Below are 19,827 nucleotides of genomic sequence, written 5' to 3'. Positions count from 1 at the left end.
GAATTATTTAATATAATTGTTGAATTATTTAATTGATTGTATGTGTAAAATATTTTTGTATATTTTTGTTTTTACATCTCAAAAAACGCTACAACTTCTAGCTACAAGTAGAGTTGTTAAAGTGGGCCGAAGCCAAAGGGTCGGTCCATAATGCCGAAAAAAAATTAGAGTCTGAGCTTTTTTTTTAGCCCATTTACTTCCAGGCGTTTTTTAGTCAACAAAAAAAAACCTTAAAAAATATGGACTAGCCTGTATGGGTTATGGGTACCCCGCCGGCCTGAAAAAAGATTAAAAATTTTAATATAATTAGAAATTATCCCTTCATAACCCATAAAGAAATTAAACAAAAGGAAAAATATTTAATTTGACCAAACCCAAATACTTTAATATTGCATGTTATTCATAAAGTTGCATGTTATTCATTCATTTAATATTTTTTTTAGTATTGCTTATATATTTTTAGGGGTTAAATATGTCAGGGGTCTCTATAAATATGCGACCCTGTAATTTTAGTCCCTCTAAAATTTTTCTTTAGTAAATGCTCCTCGCAAATTTTTCTGTCTCTAATATTGGTCCCTCCCATTAGTTTCCACTAAGTAAGGCTGACGTGACACGCCACGTGGAATAAAGCTTGACAAAAATTTTAAAATATTTGAAATTGCAAGGGTTTTAAACCTCCACTAAACTAACCAAAAAAATATTGATTATGAATTTTTGTCGAACACCTTGCAAACATTCTTCACAAGAAAAACAAAAAACAAAATAAAAATTTCTTCAAACAAAAAGCAAATAAAAACCTATATTTTCTTGCAATTAATGATTCTTCTTCTTACCATGCTTCTGGAACTGCCTTATTCATCTTTTCCATGAGTCTGTCATTTGTAAACATTCCGTGAATGACAGTTTGGATGGTATCTCAGCTCTCTCTATTATTGGTAAAGCAATTATCACACCAGAACCTATAGTAATTACTACCCAAAAATAGAAGTATCCTTTGCTGAATTCCCATGAGATAACGAGCAAACAAAAAGGTCTTAAATTGCAAGTTCTGTCAGATTGAGATTGAAATTATAAGAGAAAATCATGTCTTAAGAAAATCATGCTTCTTTAGCCTTTATTAACTTTTCTTCTTTAAACTCTTTCACTGGAAAATTAGTAATTTCCTTTTCAACCACCACAGTGATTTGTTTAGTAGTACTCCAATCATGAGGCGACAACAAGCTACATACAACATGAACACCTCCCCGTGTTAATATAGAAACAAGGTTTCCAGCAAGCATTGGTGCATTTCTTCCACTTTTATCAAGGTTTATCTTTCCATACTCTATTTTTGTAATAGACAACCATGTGATTATTCCAAGAACAAAACCGAATACCAATCCTTAAATGGCTTCAATTGCATTTGCTTTTCTCCATAGAAGTGTGAAAGCAATAGGAATAACTGCTGAACCAATCAAAACCCACATTGCAAGGTACATCCATCCTAAAGAAACTCCAGCTTTGTTTAAGAAACTCCAATAGGAATGACTGTGATGCGGCTGTACGACTCTGCATACTGGTTATCAAAACTTATATGTTGCCAAACTTGCTTGCAAGGTGTTTGAGAAAAGTCCAGAATCAATTTTTTTGTTTTTTTTCTGGTTAGTTTAGAAGAGGTATAAAACCCCCGCAATTTCAAACGTTTTTAGATTTAAAAATGAATATTTTGGGCCTCCGGCCTTGAAAAGCCCAAGACCCGTATGGGCAGACCCGTTTAAGGCCGAATAGTCCATATTGACCGCTCTAGATGCAAAAATGGCATAATAAATGCATGTTTGAACACATTTAATTTCATCCCAAGTAACAAGAGTCTCCTATTTAATCTCTATAGACTTTTTAACAAAAAAAAAATGTCTAACCTCTTTTAAAAAGTCTCTTTGGTTAAAAGATTACATCACATGTCATAAATTTGTCTAATTTATCAAATTTATTTATTTAAATAAATATGAATAAATTTATTATTATTATTATTATATTATATTTTAAAATTCAAATTAAAATACAAAAATAAAATTATTTATTTTGAAGAATATGTATCCCTACTATTGCCTTTGTACCCTTAAAAATTTTGGACCAGATTTCCCTCGTATAAATAAGTTTTTTTTTCCATTTTTACTTTTTCACCCTTAGATACCGAAAAAGCTCTGAGAAAGTTAAAATATTACAAACCGGAACACATTTCGCAACACTTCCGGTTCACAGTTCAAACAAACCAGAACACTTCCGCAAACACTTTCGATTCACACGAAAGCCCGTCAGAACACTTCAGGTAACTCTTTCGGTTCACACCTACTCACACCAGAACACTTTCACAAACTGTTCTGGTTCACACACCACGCACACCAGAACACTTTCACGAACTCTTCCGGTTCACTGGCACGCATACCGTAACTTTTTTCGCAACTGTTCCGGTTAAGATTTTTAACATGTAACACCCTTCTAAACCCCGCGGAAATTAAATAAATAATCAGAGTGACATGAAACAAGGGTGCCACAATTCGATTTGAAACACAAAATAACGTACTTCATTGTCATGCATTAACTAAGGAACATTCATCAATAGTTCACAACATCTCATGTCAACACAGCGGAAAATTAATCAAACAGATAGGCACAACATCTTTGATACCATATCCCATAAGATAACCCAAAAACAAACAATTAAAGTTATAAACTTATAAACTCAAAACTAGCGTTCCCCAGTGTTACAATATCAGAGCATGACATTTGACGCTACACTAAACACACTGACTTATGAGCTAATCCTCACCAAGTCGAAAGCCGCTATCCTCAATCTGAAAAATGACAACATGTAAGGGTGAGTCTCATTCACAATTAATAAATATTATGCATTCATAAGCAACATAATATCATAGCATACCATTCACCCAAATTGCATATTCAGATTTTCACACAATCATCAAGTAACCACACCAACAATTTCATCACCAAAATATAACACTGAAACTCATTCAATCATGTTATATCAATATGCATATGGACCAACTGATACTATGCATGTGGTACCAATAAACCGTTGACTTAATCCACCCGACCGATCTAAATATCAACGAGATAGGGCCCAACCGACACAAATTCCACACAATGGGAATTATGTCCACCATCGATCCAAATCATCACCGGGATCCATCACCGAATGCATATGAATGAATGCACACATATAACATACTTAAAAACATCACTGATCCGATGCACCGCATCGTCTCACCATAACTCACCATTTTCATCACCAACAAAGTATGTACATGCTTGCACAATCATACAGTTATTTACACATTCATCATAATAACCATAACAATAACCACCACTCATTTGTCATAACAATTATTTACACATTCATCATAACTACACATATGCACAATATTTCATTTCGCAAAGAAATTAAATCAATTTTAAAAATAAGTCGCGCCACTACCCATCCCACCAATTCATCATATACAATATTTAATTTTCTTTACAACGTCCAAAACGGCACTAAGAAAGGATACACGTATCAAAAGAAACGCTATCTCAAAATTTAGAAAAATTTCTGCACAGCAGGGTCCGCTCAGCGGACCACCAGCGACGTGAGGCAAAAGCGAACTACATTGGGACCTCCGCTTAGCGGACCTACCTCCGCTTAACGGACGTGCGATTTTGCAGAATTTTCATCTCTGTAACAGACCTGCAATCTCACCCACTTTCCACCCAAAATGCATTCCAAACATCACATAAAGGTATAAAAACATCGCAGACATTATCACACATCATCAAACATCATTAAAACACATTTTTCCAATCATAATTTCATGCAATATAATCAATTTCCCCAAACTATTTCATTCCCAAACCTAACAATCTCAATCCCAATACAACCAATTGAATCAAATAATATCCTAATCAGTCCTATTACCTATAATCACATAATATATACTAAAAGGAAGAGCCCCCCTTACCTTCGATCGGAGTTCTTGAAGGTTCCCTTCTTCCTCTTCTTCTTCTCTTCTTTGCTCTTTCACGTGTTCTTCTTTTTCTCCCAATTGGCTCTTTTCTTATTTTATGAAAAATAAAATAAAATAAACACAACTTAGTAAAAAGCCTAACCAAATAGCACCCCTCTTTTACTAACATTACACCTTAAGCCCAATAGCTCTTATTCCATAATTTTCCAGTTAAATCCAAATTAAAATACCAAAATTCCAATTAATTAATTAATTTAAATCCAAATTAAATTAATAAACGGAAAATATGGGGTGTTACATAACACATCGGAACACATTTCGCAATTGTTCCGGTTTTGTTTTATTATGTTTTTTTAATGTTGTTTTATATTTTTTTTAAGATAAGCAACATGCGTACCCTAGGATCAGACGGGAGGTCTGCTAGCCGCTCTTTGGGACGATGCCGCATCATAGATGAAGTTGGTTCGTCTATACCAGTTCCATAGCCACCACACGAGCCAGCTGGGTATCCTGGAGGACCTTCGGATCGGTCATTACTTGTTCGATACGAGCACCATGTTGCTCGGCGTCTATGGTTCCGCGAGGTAAGTAAAATAAATTTATTCTACTTTTATCATTTTAAAATTAATTTATTCTTATATTTTATAATATGAAGTTTTATCTATTTTCAGGAAAGAGGTATAAAAAAGGAGCTTAAAGTCGCAGGACACGGAACGAAGCTGAAGGAGATGGTTCCTCATTTGCTCCCACCAGAGATGGAGGATTTGGTGTCTAGGTCAGGTCTGACATCTCTCAAGAGAACCAGCCTGACCAAGATAGATACAAATCTTGTTTCACATTTGTGGAGAGGTGGTATATAGAGACATTGTCATTTCACATGCAATTTGGTGAGATGACGATTACATTGAATGATGTTGCCAGTCTGCTACACTTGCCTATTGGGGGTTTGTTTTGGTATCCATAGGAGCATGCTTTTGAGGAGATGATTGTTGAACTTGGCATTCAGTACTTGGGAGTGGAGAGGGGTGCGATGGCTCGACATGTGCGTGACTGCAGGGGATCTTATTATTCATTACAGCGGTTATATGACCTATTTAAGGAGCATCGAGCTGCTAGTAGCTGGGCATTTGCAACCAGGGCATATCTTATGATGTTGGTGGGTTGTACGATTTTTGCTGACAAGACTTTTACTCTTGTCGAGGCACGATATTTTTTGTTGTATAGAGTCTTAGAGAGACTTAGTGCTTATAATTGGGCATCTGCCGCATTGGTCACTCTATATCGACATCTTGGAGATGCATCTATGTTTAGTTGCAAGCAGCTAGGTGGATATCCTACTCTTCTACAGGTATTTATGTAATTTAATTTTTATACTTTAATTAATTGTATGTTAATTCATATACTTTTATTTATATTCTTTAATATATGTATATTAATTTATATAATATAATTTATTTTGTAACAGTGATGGATTCACGAGTACTTTCCCACAGTTGGAAGGTAAGGAGAGAACTGGTGTCCAACTGAAAATCATGGGCTTCCTCGATAGATGAGATGCTCATACAAGCAAGGAGCCCTGAAGGTGGGTGAGCTGAGACTGGTCTTGGACCAGCTGACACTTATAAACATCGTATGGTGCCCATTCGAGGATCACAGACGTCACCGTCCTTTTGACGAACTATCTCTATACAAGTGTTTTCTTGTTTGGGGTGACTTACATGTTTCAAACTTGACTTACATGTTTCAAAATTTATACAATTGTAACTCTTAGAATGAAAGATGCTACAATAAAGGATATTTTAAATCAAATTTAGTGTGAAAGGGTATGAGAAAAATTACCGAAAGTTGCATATAGTTGAAGGCATTTGAAATTGTAAAGGAGAGAAAGAGAGAGGAAATTATGGTAAAGTGAAAATATTCTGAAGAGTAACGATTTCAATTGTATTTTCCAGTTTCCAGAAGATTTGTGGAGTATTACATTATTTTTCTTCTTTTTTTTTGTTTCTTTTTTCTTCTGAAAATCAATTACTTTTTACTTTGTAAAAACCGTCTTTTTCATTTTTTATTTTGCAAAAACAATTAGTATTTAAGATTATTTTTCTAAAAAGTTAAATATATTTATTAACTTTCCGAAACATATTTAGCAAAACATATTAAAAGGAAAAATGAAAAGAATAAAATTATAAAAGGTGTTAAAGATTAAAAATAAAAGAAAAAAATACACATTTATCATATATAATAAATTATATTTTTATTGATTGTTTATGTAAAATTATTTTACATTGTCAATACATTATTTTAAACTATAAAAAATATATAATTTTTTTTGCAATGTAAAACAGTTATATGCAAGTATTATCATTTAATAATATAATTGTTGAATTATTTAATTATTGTATGTGTACAATATTTTTGTATATTTTTGTTTTTTATCTAAAAAAACGCTACAACTTGTAACTCCAAGTAGAGCTGTCAAAATGGACCGAAACTCATGGACCGGCCCATCAAGCTCGAAAAAAGTTAGGGCCTGGGCTTTTTGTTTTGAGCCTATTTATTTTCGGGCCTTTTTTAGCCCGGCAAAAAAAGCTCTAAAAAATATGGGCAAGCCTGTATGGACTATGGGTACCCCGCCGGCCTAAAAAAAGATTAAAAAATTTTAATATAATTAGAAATTATCCATTCATAACCCATAAAACTTAAACAAAAGGAAAACATTTAATTAGACCAAACCCAAATACTCTAATATTGCATGTTATTCATTCATCTAATATTTTTTTAGTATTGCTTATATTTTTTTTAGTATTATCATAATGTTGCATGTTATAAACTTGGTTATATTCTTTTAATAATTTTTAACGAATACTTTTATTCTTTTATAAATTTTGATAACGACCTTAATATAAATCAAGATGATAGAAGTGGGCAAGCATCCAACACATTTGATCATTTGAATGTCGTTGAAGAAAACTCAAGTGATGTTGTGAGTCGAGTTAGGACTATTTGAATTTGTGTTATCTTGGAAGGAACAAAGTTATTTTATGTTATCATGAATATTTTGTGTTATCATGAACATTTGTACCTTAAAATTTGTTGGAACAAGTTATTTAATTTTGAGTGCTATATTGGATGATTTTTGATGTATTTTGGATATTTTGAATTAAGTTAATGTGTTGTTTTACATTTTAAATGTTAACTTATATGGATTATTTATAAATCCTAATATATATACAAGTATTATTGCATGGTTACTTATAAAATGAAGATTTTTTTTTTAAGGAATGGATCTGTTTAGAGCTGGGTAGTCCGTAGCTCAGACAGGGTTGAGCCTGGGTAATAAAACTAAATCCCATTTAAAAATGGATATTTTCGACCTTAGAAAGTCTGAGGCCCGCATGGGTAGACCTGTTTAGAGCCGGATAGCCCATATTAACAGCTCTAACTGCAAAAATGGCATAATATATGCATGTTTAAACACATGTTTAATTTCATCCCAAATAATAGTAGTCTACTATTTAATATCTATAGACTTTTTTAAGAAAAATGTCTATTCTCTTAAAAAGCCTCTTTAGTTAAAAGATTACGTTACATGTCTTAAATTTATCTAATTTATCAAATTTAAATTTTAAATTAGTTAAAAGATTATATCACATGTTATAAATTTGTCTATATTATTATTATATTATATTTTAAATTTTAAATTAAAATACAATAATAAAATTAGTTATTTTGAAGAACTTGTAAAAATAGATTAAAAAAACTATGAATAGAAGTCCCCTCCATTTGTTTTCCCTCGACTTAGTACAATTCTTTCAATAGATCTTTGTCACGTGGGAATTAAAATTTTAATAGTTCAAATGATAACAGATTAATTAAATCTTTGAGAGTGCCTAACTGAATCGCCAAAATATGTGAACCAAACATTAATGCACAAACAGATCTAGAACCCAATTAAAATTTAAAATGGAAAATACTCATAACAAGTTTTTAAAAATTAAAAAAATAATTTAACGGTTTGGTTCTTTAATAAATAGTTTGGTTTGGGAAAAATTATCTTCTAACTGTTCAGAATTTCGAAATGTTATACAAAACCAATAATTTTGATTCGTTTCGATTCTTAATAAATTGAAACGGTTCGGTTCAGTTTGAGTGAAATTTTTCTATGAATTGGTTCGGTTAGATTTAGTTGTCTCACAAATTGTACCATGAACAACCCTAACCCTAACAAATTGTCGTCTCTCCTCGTTCTCCCCACTACGTCGTTTTGATAACAATATCTTACTTTCTTACAGTTATGACATCTGACTTTTAGGAAGCCTTGCTATTATGTTGTCAGAGAAAGGGCTTTTATTTTTCAAAGTTAAGCTCATGGACAACTACATCACCCATTAGGTTAAGTTACTCATCTAAGTTGTCATAAATCCTAGAAGACTGATTGGAGACTATAATTTTTTTTAATAAAAAAAATTATAGTATTCCACCAGTCTTATAGAGTTTACGATGATTTCAAAAGAACAGTCTCACACTTACACTTTAAAAGAGAAATATGCAATGCAAAAGAATGAGAGATTAATACCTATTTACAATACATCTTCTGGTTATTTGGTCGTATATTTTGGGAAAGCAATTACTGGAGATTGTGTTGATTGAAAATCAAATCATTCTATATTGGGTGTGTCAATTGATTGGCTATGGCGCCAATCGATTGGTTAATCAAATCTTTATTGGTTAATCAAATCTTTATGGATTTTGAGTGTTTATCATCAATGCAAGGGATTTGATTGCCTTGGAGCACACGTTTAACTTGGATATGATGTGAAAATATGGGCGTCAAGCTTCTCAAATCGATTACCATAAAGTGTCAATTGATTGGGCTTTCTAACCATATCCTTTTACTTTCTGCAATTTTCTTTCAATATTTTATTTCTGTCGTAAATTACTCACCTAAAAATTACTAATACGATCTTAATTGAGAAAATTAATTACGAATTTTAAATACCACAATTCATTCACACCTTTTGTACTTGAAATTACTTGTCGAACAAGCGGTATCAAAGCCTAACTCGTGTTAAGGACTATTCGTCTCAGAAGGAAAAATGTTTTCAAACTATTAAAAAAAAAAACCTCAACCTATCATATTTTGTTGTTCCCTATTGAGTTGTGGTTTACTATAGGAAGAATGTAGTGTAATTAATATTTTAGCTGATAATTTACTATGCTTTTAATTTGACACAGTAACATTATAGTTGCCTCATTACAGTGATATAGAGCAAGAGATTGATAGTCAAGAAGAATTATCTCTTTGAGAAACTCATATTTTTGAATAATAGAATCTAGTAAATAAAAATAGCTCTCATTCTCATACACAACATAAGGTTATACAAAATGTTAAAAAAGAAAAATACAATCAATTATGTATGTATAATTAGGTAATCTATTGGAATATGTATTTGTGTATGTGTGTGTGAAAAAATTATTCAACTTTGACTGCAAATACTGTATGAACATAGTGTCGACCATCAAGCCATGTTATAGACCCAAAATTGTATCCACCATGAGCTTCTTTGGCATAGAATGACACTTTATAGGTAATTCTTTCAACATTCTCCGAAAACACAAGTTTGTTAGGGAAAACATTAACAACCATTCCTTCTGGTGCATGCACCTTTGCAACATATGTGGCATTAAAAGCTCCCACATTGGTGACTGTTCTTGTGATCACTTTTACTTTTTGATTTCTTTTAAGGGCTTGTATAGAGATTGATGGGTAGTTGATGTTGGATATAAGATCTTGAGAGGCTTTTGGGCAAGTTACATTGGTTTTAGATATTGAGCTAATGATTTTCTTTGAGTTGCCATAATAACAAAGGAATCTGATGTAGTCTTGGATATTTGTTTCGAAGACTAAACCGGGGTTGAGAGCTTTGAGTGGATTGATTTCTCCGACTCCCATTTCGTGTGGGTTGGCAATGTAGTTTGAGCTGTTGGTCACCGGCTTCTTCATGTTATTGTATGTTGTAGCTGAAAAAAGCGATCAGCAAAACAACATAAGTAAATGAAACATAGACACCAGACACCAACACGGACACGTTTGATACTAGACCAGACAGAGATATTGACACGTTAACACTGGTAATCATTTGAGAATATAGGAGCGATTGAATATAACTAACTACATATATATTAGTTTCATGGTGGTATTCAACACTGATACATGTCGGTACGCCTAACACGTGTCAATGCTAAATCAAAATACTAGAAAATTGTTTTGGTCTAGAACCTGTTGTCATTAATGCTGATTTGATCATGGAAGGGCTCCATCTTCCATGTACTGATTTGATGAATGCTGCAGCACCTGTCACATGTGGGCATGCCATAGATGTACCGGATTTTATGCCAAATAAAGATGGTTTTTCTCCAATTGGAACACTTCCTGGCTCATCACTTTTCGGAACCATGGCAGCCAAAATGGCAACTCCTGGAGCCATGACATCAGGCTTCACAACAGATTAGTGAAAATAGTAAGTGCACCGTTCTCGACATGCTAGCGTGTTTCTTGATACATAGCTAAATGAACTGCATGTAGGAGCGAGTTGTAGAAAATTACCTTGAGAATGTTTTCTGTAAGGCTAGAAGGACCTCTGGAAGAAAAGGATGCAACAATTGGTGCAGGCCTATATCTAGGAACTTCTGTTGTTGGAAGAATTGTTGCGGTTGGATTCCTGTAACAGAAACAAGATAGTCTGAGAATATAGCTAGCCTATTATGTCAATGCATTTTACATTTACTCTCATTGCTGAAATAACGGCTTACTCGGTAGAGTTTATGTAAAGATTGATCATGCTTACTTGGTAGAGTTTATGTACTGAAGGATCTGATGCCATTCAACATTTCCAATCTCCGTGAAAGGAAATGCACCTGCATCAAAGGAAACATCTCTATTGTTCTCGTCGACTAGTATCATCCCTATGGCTTTTGCATCTTGTAAAACTAGCTTCTTGATGCGCCTTGAAATATTCGGGTCATCGTTAACACAAACAACAATTTTGCCTGCTACTTTTGTATAATCTAATGATCCAGGATAACAATTCCTGCAATTCATAAAAAAACACTTGGTATACGTTTCTTCTGTCGGGATTTTTAAAGCCAAAAAAGTTGTTAACTAGTACTATTAGAATTCGTACTTAGCTTCTGATGTTGGCGCGAATTTGGCAGCAATTTCCTCTCCAAAGACTAGAGAATGCATTGTTGAGCGAGTAAGGTTTGAGAAGTTAATGCCAGCGCCCTGGCGACACATGAAAAGATTAGTATATGAAATAGATATTATAGTTAGCTATGAAGCGCGGACACTCTAGATTGAAGGTATTTCGGATATCCAACATTGACACATACGGATGCATATAATTGCATTCAATTACTTCTATTTTCTTAAATTATTATCGATACCTACATATCGATGCATGCATTTGTCGTGTTCATTATCTGTGTCTGCGTGAGTGCTTCATATAGTTACGTTTCATATAATTACATCTACAATATTAGAAGCTTACTTGGAAAGCTTTTCCATTTCCAAGGACAACGGTCGACCGAAAGCTCCTATCAATGTTAGAAGCCGAAACTGTTAATACCCAAGGTGCTGTGTTCACAACAGTGTAAGGATCAGGACCATCATTCCCAGCTGAACACACCACCATAACCCCTCTTTCTTCAGCATGAAATGCTCCAATGGCTATTGGATCATTCAAATAATCCGACTGCATTAGCGAGCTAAGTCCAATAGAGATCGAGATTATATCTACTCCATCTCTGATAGCATCGTCCATAGCCTTTAGTATCGTCGAACCTGAACAGCCTTCTTCCGAACATGTTTTATAGGCTGCAATTCTAGTAGAAGGTGAACCTCCTCTCGCGGTTCCTTTTGCTAAACCGTAATAACTAGCATTGTTGACGAATACACCGGCTGCTGTTGATGCAGTGTGAGTTCCATGTCCAATGGAATCTCTTGGTGAACCTTTGGCTCCTTCAATATGAGTCTTGTTGCTATTTGAAGCATCTTGTGTATTGTAGTATCTCGCACCTATCAGTTTCCTGTAGTTTTTTCAAGAGAATTCAAATGTAGCATATAATCAATTTGAATTTTTTAACATAAATTTGTAAGAGAAGGAGTGATGACCTGTTGCAATTAGATTTCTTGAAATCATGACCCTCCATGCAAACTCCTTTCCATTTTGAAGGAATCTTGCCTATACCCTCATCTATGAAACTTGGTGACTCTGGCCATATCCCTTGATTAAAAAACATAGATAAGTATTATATAATTGAATAATATTCAAACAAATTGTTCATAATATTCAACAGGAAAACTCTAGTATGGTCTTTAAAACTCATGAATTAGTAATTGATGAAGCTTATCAACAGGACCGTCTTTAAAGGCGTGACCGCACATGATCCAGAATTTGTCACAATTAAACTGTGGTTAAATAAGACTTCATATAATATCGTCACAATTAAATCGTAGTTAAATAAAGTCTCTATTTAATTTGTCTCGGTTAAAATGCGACTAACCTAAACACGATCTCTAAAAACTTGAGACGGCTCTGATTATGATTACGAAGGATTTTAACTTATTAGTGTTAAAAAGTTGTGATAGCATATAAAGTCTATATGCTGCTAACATTTTTATATCATCAAATGTTAATGATGAAGTTAGAAGAAGAATACTGCTACATACACACGACCCATGCTGCTTTATTTTAAGCATAAGAAAAATATTCACTTGTTAAACTAAGGAACCCATAATATATGATGTAACATGCCAAGATAAGCTTGTAAAGATTTCAGTAAGCACAAAGTACTAGGAAAATTAAATAGGTATTGTTTGTTTTGTTTCAAAATGAAAAATCATGTGGGTAGTAGCAATCATAATAGCTAGTTGCGAGCCACAATGCATAATAGATGATGTTGATGCTAAACCATCAATAGGGAGTGAATACCCAAAAGAGGTGCAATAAGTTATGACAAATCTTTTTCATATGATAACATAACACTATTTGTTTTGGGTCTATGGATCATGAATTTGTAACTTCTAATGTTTATGTTATACACTTAACAAATTGCCTTTCTTTCTTTTTTTCTTTTTTGTATGACAACTAAATATTAAACTATATTAAAAAAAAAAAGAGAATTGAAAAATAATACTAATATAAGACTATCCAAATTCATATATCATGCTACTGTGACATGGTTGATGAATTTAATTTGAGCAATGTTAGTTGGAGTTAGTTAGAATCAATTTTGTATAACTAATTGAGTTAGTTAGAGGTAGTTAATTAGTTAGAGCTAGTTATTGTTGTTAATTTGTTAAGTGAAGCATATAGCTCCTATATTGATCAATGCAATAATAATCCTTTTCATTCTCTCACATGTACTTTTTCAATCACTCTCTTATTTTCTCTCTTTTCTCTCAACTTTTATCCCCAACAAATTGGTATCAGAGCATTGTTGATTCTAAGAAACTCAAGTGATTGTAAGAGATATCAAGAATGACGACGAGTCATGAAAACTTTGTAGCACACCTACATGTTCTCGATAGCAAGAAATGAGACAAATAGGTGACTTAAGTGAAGGTGATTTTGTTGGATTATTTTATTAATCCATTAAATATGACTCATATAATTAAAAGTTTGGCTTTAAATAAAAGATACATTAATGTGGTGATTATTTAGGTTGATGGATAATTAAGATAATGGAATTTTTATTTTGAAATTCAAAATAAAGTTTAAATCTCTCTTCTCTCTCTTCATGACTGTTGGGACATGACTTGGGATAAAATGTGATTGTTGAAATAAAGTGCCTATAAAAGGGCACCTTTAGTAAAGCAACGCCAACTTTTCTCATTTTCTCACAAATACACAAAAGTATCTTCATCATCAAAGATACACATAAGAAAGAAGGAAGAGAGGAGAGGAGAGAACAAATGAAACAAGAATAACAAATATGGATCCGAATACGTTTTTATTGTTTAATATAGAAATTAGGACACCGTAAAAATCATGATATCAAGATCCACAACAAAAAAATTTCCTACAGATTTTTGGTGCACAAGATATTTTTTATATGGTGGAAGCGGGTTTGGAAGCTTTGCCAGAATATGCAAGTGTAACACAAAAGAAAGCACACAATGACTTAGGTCAGTTTTTATTTATATTATGTTATGATTGGCGTTAGATATGGTGCACTCTAATGTTATCCCCAAAACTATTCGGCTTACGTATGTTAAACCGCTTGATGTCCAAGTAGATGTTGGTATATAATTTACAAATGAACATGAGTTTGGTCTTCGTGATCATATGCTCCAATGGATCCGCATGTAGGTTGCCAAATTAGGGTTCGCCGTTGTAATTGGGAGGTCAGATAATAGTTTTGATAAAAGGCAAACATTTGTGACACTAAGATGCGAAAGAAGTGGCAAGTACATAAATCCTATGTGGAAGTTGAAACGTAATGCCACTTATTCGAGGAAATGTGAGTGTCATTTTAAGTTGTGCGGATACCTTATGGCGAATATGGATATTTAATGTGATTTGTGGTATACATAATCATGACATGTGTCACAAGTTAGTCGGTCATCCCATTGCATGTCACCTTAAGGTTGAAGAGAAGGAAATTGTTTCTGACATGATATTGAATATGGTGTAGCCCAAAACATACTTGTAACTTTAAAATTTAAAATACCTCAAAATATCTCAAATATCAAGAAAGTATACAATTTTCGTGCCCAAAAAAATAAGGCGATAAGAGGGGATGAAACTGAAATACAATAATTGCTGAAGCTGTTAGATGATAGCCATTATGTATCTAGGTACATAGTGTGTGGGGATGGAGAAATATTTTGAGATATATTTTGGAGTCATCCTGATTCCATAAATTTGTTCAATCTATTTCCTACTGTGCTCATTATTGATTCAACATATAAAACCCACAACTACAAGCTTCCATTTTTTTGAAATTGTTGGTGATACTTCTACGCAGAAGAATTTTTTGGTTGAGTTTGCATTCTTGGAAAGTGAAAAAGAGGATATTGTTACTCGAGTTTTAGAAGTGTGTCATACTTTGTTGAAGGACCAAGGAAATATGTCAAATGTCATTGTCACAAATCGTGATACGGTACTAATAAATCTAGTTGCCAATATGTTTCCTACATCACATGCATTACTTTGTAGGTATCACATAACAGAAAAATTGATAAGTAGACTTAAGCCTGTGGTAGGGACCAAACAAATCAAGGGTGAACATGGGAAATGGCCAAAGCTAGTATGATATTGGAAAGCATAATGGATGCCTGAAATAATATAATAAAATCTTCTCCATAAACGCTTTTTTTTTGCACTTTGGAGTGCCCACTTCAAAATCAAATCGGGCGCATTATGTGTATTGGATGGATTTCAAAATCACTATATTTTGTTCAACTTTATTTGAAATTGGGATGCTCTATACCACATACATCATAAGAGTAGTCAACTCATTCCACAATGAAAGCAGAAACTTTGCCAGATAGCTTTTTAGATAGGATGGAAGAATTCACCAAGTTCAGCGAGATTGAAAGAGAATCAAATAAGCAAAAGTCAAAGGTCAACTACCTATAGATATAAATTTAGGTGGTGACATATGTTTTGATGTATTTTAGTGTTTATTTAACAATGTATTTAGGTGGTGACACATATATTGTATGTAATGTCAGATTGATATTAACAATGTAAATTGTATATATTTTCATACATTTTAATATATATTTCAGTTTTATAAAATTTTCTATCTATTTTATACTTCATAAAAGGTTATGTTTCTATAAGAGGTTATGTGTGAATAGTTCAAGGTGAATCCAGAAATGTATTTCTTGATACATCCCATTTTCTAAAATAATGCTAACTTAGGTTTATTCGGAACTATAATTCTGTATACACTCTGATGTTACTAAACAAATCAGGGTGTATCCGGAAATACGTCTCAAGAATATCCTCTAAGATAGGATTGAATTTCTAAGGTTCATATTGATCTAAAACTTGTATAAATATTGGTGCATGTCATCTTGTTAGCATAAATACACACAAAATATCTCAATATTCATATCTCGCTTTTGTATACATCAGCGGTGAGAAGCCCCCTGTTGAATTTATGTTCCTAAAGATCATCCGTTTTGTCAATTTAAAATCCATACTAAAGAATTTGTACCTAGACATTCTAAAGATCATTCGTTTATGTGGAATACATTCACTGTTACAAAACAAAAAGTCTGATTGAAGTGGATGCGAAGATTGCGAGATCAACCGAAGATATTATAAAAATATTGAAAAGTCTTCAACCATATGTAATGTTACATTTTTAATAATATGTCATAATAATGATTGATGTTAATTTTTCTACATCTATTTCTAGATTGTAAAATACAAACGTTTCTAAAAATACAATTCTAAATTTTTTCTGAGATTTTAGTGCGTCTGAAATTTGTTTTGGATTTTTCACAACTTGTACCGCTTTTTATTGCAGAATTTAATTAATAAAAGTTATATCACTTTTAATTCAATTTCTTTAAATAACATTGATGTAGATGATGGAGAAATACCTTAATCAGTTCATTTTTAAAGTGAATGACTCACTACCAATTGTTAGTCGGTTCAGTGGTGATTGGCGCTGGACTTGGTAGGGAGAACCACGGTTCGATCCCCGCAACTACGATCAGGAGGGGGATGGAACCACTTGATGTCAGAACTCGCCCCCGAACCGGACTAAACCGGTGGTATAAAGCCAAAAAAAAAGTGAACGACTCACTTCTTTAACATTCAATAGAAAAAAAATAAAAAATAGTGTCACAGAAGAATGATAAAAATACAATAGTCCTTAAGTCCTAACACTCTTTTATTTATAATAGAAAACACTTATATTGTATTGATGTGTTCATTTTTACTAGGGGTGGTAAAACGGGTTCAGCCCGCAAGAAAAATTCATTTTGCCTGTATTTTTTTGTTGGACGGGACAAGGTTTTAAGTCTGCTCTCTTTAATGTGTCCGTCCCGCCCTGTTTTTTGCAGGCTTTTGCGGACATGAGTTTTTTCATACAATTTTACTATTTTTAAGTTTAAAAAGTTCAATGTCTACAGGCTTTCTCCGCCTCGCCCTCACTTTTTTGCGGGACAAGACAAGAATTTAGACCCACATTCTCAAATATGTCCGTTCCGTCCCATTTTTCCGCGGGCTTTTGCGGGACGGACATGCCCGTTTTCCACCCCTAATTTTTACCCCTTTCATTAATAAAAGTGATTATTAGAGTATTATCCCTTTCATTAATATAATTGTCTTAATCTATATGAATTAGTCAATTAAATCACTCATTAATATAAGATAAGATGTGTCAATGAGAGCATTAGTTTAGAAATAAAAAATGAGTCACCTGTGTCAATGAGAGCAATGATTATATCATTTGATGAATGTTGGTGAGTAGTGACAGGAGGTTTCATTCCCAAATCTGAATCTAAAAAATCCCAAGATCTTGTTGTATGCAATTCTAAAATTGGATCTGGGAACACTGACACCACACCATCGTGTCCTGTTTACCAATCAACAACTGATAGTTACCTCAAAACCAGACAAAACCATTTATATTACAGCCTGTTTATTTATTTAAATTTATATGATTTATCAAAAAAATAATAATTTACATTCTATATTTATTGATTGTATTCTTTGTATTATTATTAAAAGTATTTCACTTTAAAACTTAAAACATCTTTTTCAACATTGTTAAGGTTGGTGAACATCATAATTAATTTTCATTCTCTTTAATTATTAGTACTAATCTGGTCAGATTATACTTAAAGCAAAAAATCACTATAATGAAATTGACACTAGTATTTTGTATTTGTGATCCTTAAAATGAGTTCTTACTCACATTAAAAAAATTAGCTATGTAAATTTTATAGTAAAAATATGTTAGAAAACTATATACTTTTTTCCCGGATCACTGTTATAAATAAATTTAATTCTTTTATCCGTTTAATAGATTAATTAATGTATCTGATTTCTATTATTTTTATAAAGATTAAATACATCAATTATCAATTGTTGAATGAATAAAAAAAATTGAATTTACTTATAACATTCTTATGAGAAAATATTAAATAGTATTTTATTAGCATGGATAAAAATATTGATAAATAAAAAAAGAGTAAAATATGAAGCAATGTATTCACAACAAAATAGGAAGAAAAGTCAATGAGTCATAAAAGTTAAAAATTAAAAAGAAACAAAAAGAAAGAGAAGATGAACTACCAGATAATGCAGAAGCTTCATTCTCTCTAAGCATGGCAGAAAATCCACTAAAAGCATGACTATAATGATGAATAAGTTTTATCCTCTCACTTTCTTCACTGAAAAAATTAAAAACATTTCCATTCCATAAATTCGATTAATCGTAATATCAATTTTAATTAAAGGATAAAAATGAATTAATAATGTTGTAAGTTAAGAACCTTGGAATGATTGATGATAGTAACTGAAGATGAACTGATTCAGGTATTTGTCCATCATCTACATCAATGTTGTTTGATGATGAAATTGGATTTCCCATATAAACAACATAAGGCTACAAAAAATATAAAATATAAAGTAATTTGATCACTCAATTATCAATTTATCATATAACAAAATAAAATAATGAAAGTGTAATGATATGAACCTTAGTAATTTGATCTGCAATTATTGTATTGCAGATAAGAAGAGAGGCTAAAAAGAGGAAAAGAAGAAACTCCATTGAAGATGAAGAGAATTTCTCTTTTATTTGTTCATTTTATAAGCTACTTGTGTGTGTGTGAATTTTTTTCTTGCTTAAAGAATGAAGCATGTGAGAGCATATTTGTTACTTTGCTTCTTTGTATGCAATGGTATAACTACGGTTACTAGTATTACTATTTTATTAACGTTTTTTTCCCTTTATTCTCTCTGGCGTTTACTAGTTTTATACTAATGGATGATACTAATGTTGACTAAAAAAAACACTGATACTGCTTGTAGAATAATTTCATATTCATTAATGGTTTATTGCTTGTCAAGATCAATTAAACTAATATAGGAGTTTTTTCTTTTGATAAGAACCCTTGGAAATGGAAGGTTTAGTTATTGGGAAGAATAATTGGCTTGAAATTGGTTAGAAATAAACATAAATATGAACTAGTGTGTGAAGAGATGAATTTGAAAAAAAATCTTTTTTTATTTTAAGAAAAGGCATTAAACTTTATTCACCAAAAAATCGATAAGTACACACCGATCGCTAGGATCCAGGCCATCAAAGTAAACCAAATCTAAGCATATTATCTCATATGTATACTTAGTTTCTTAGACATAGTACATCGAATCAAAATACTATTAAGAATTCTATCATAAATCCTATCCTCACACTGTTTTTGGGAGAAGATATACTCATTTCGTGCCTTCCACAATTCGTAAATCGTCTCTGCCACAGCAATTTTCAAGACTTGTCTCTTCCATCCCTTCTTTCTTGTTTCCATAATCAGCCACTCAATTTCCAAATTCCAACCCAATGGACTCCTCATAAAACCAATCCTGTTTAAGATGCGTTTCCAAACAGCTTTGAATTTATGGCAGTCAAAAAATAGATGATCAATCGACTCAATGTTATCACAAAAACAACACTTGGTATCGACGTCAATACCAAACTTCTCTAACCGATCTTTTGTTGGGAGCTTCTTCCATAAGCTCATCCATAAAGTGAATATTGCTCTTGGTCTTGCACGATTCTGCCTTAGAATTTTATCCCA

The 19,827-nt window shown here is 32.5% G+C and overlaps 1 protein-coding gene across 1 annotated transcript; it reads right to left on the bottom strand.

Annotated features, from left to right (window-relative positions):
* Positions 1-9,338: 9,338 nt before the first annotated feature.
* LOC131616781 (CO(2)-response secreted protease-like) lies at positions 9,339-18,932 on the bottom strand. Its single transcript, XM_058888224.1, has 11 exons — positions 18,729-18,932; positions 18,523-18,635; positions 18,323-18,420; positions 17,445-17,600; positions 12,172-12,283; positions 11,549-12,086; positions 11,183-11,283; positions 10,847-11,089; positions 10,606-10,720; positions 10,279-10,495; positions 9,339-10,019 (listed from the first exon to the last, which is right to left on the bottom strand). The coding sequence occupies exons 1-11, from the start codon at positions 18,801-18,803 to the stop codon at positions 9,472-9,474; spliced, it is 2,316 nt and encodes a 771-aa protein (XP_058744207.1). The 5' UTR covers positions 18,804-18,932; the 3' UTR covers positions 9,339-9,471.
* Between the last annotated feature and the right edge of the window lie 895 nt (positions 18,933-19,827).

The sequence above is a fragment of the Vicia villosa genome, linkage group LG7 (assembly GCF_029867415.1).
Source record: "Vicia villosa cultivar HV-30 ecotype Madison, WI linkage group LG7, Vvil1.0, whole genome shotgun sequence".
Lineage (NCBI taxonomy): Eukaryota > Viridiplantae > Streptophyta > Magnoliopsida > Fabales > Fabaceae > Vicia > Vicia villosa.
This window is presented reverse-complemented; position numbering and strand designations above follow the sequence as displayed.

Excerpts from the sequence above, each read along its gene's own strand:
- LOC131616781 (XM_058888224.1), bottom strand. The coding sequence starts at position 18,803 with ATGGAGTTTCTTCTTTTCCTCTTTTTAGCCTCTCTTCTTATCTGCAAT. Across the intron at positions 10,496-10,605 it reads TTACAGAAAACATTCTCAAG|CCTGATGTCATGGCTCCAGG; the intron begins GTAATTTTCTAC and ends TCTGTTGTGAAG. Across the intron at positions 10,020-10,278 it reads ATCAGCATTAATGACAACAG|CTACAACATACAATAACATG; the intron begins GTTCTAGACCAA and ends CGCTTTTTTCAG.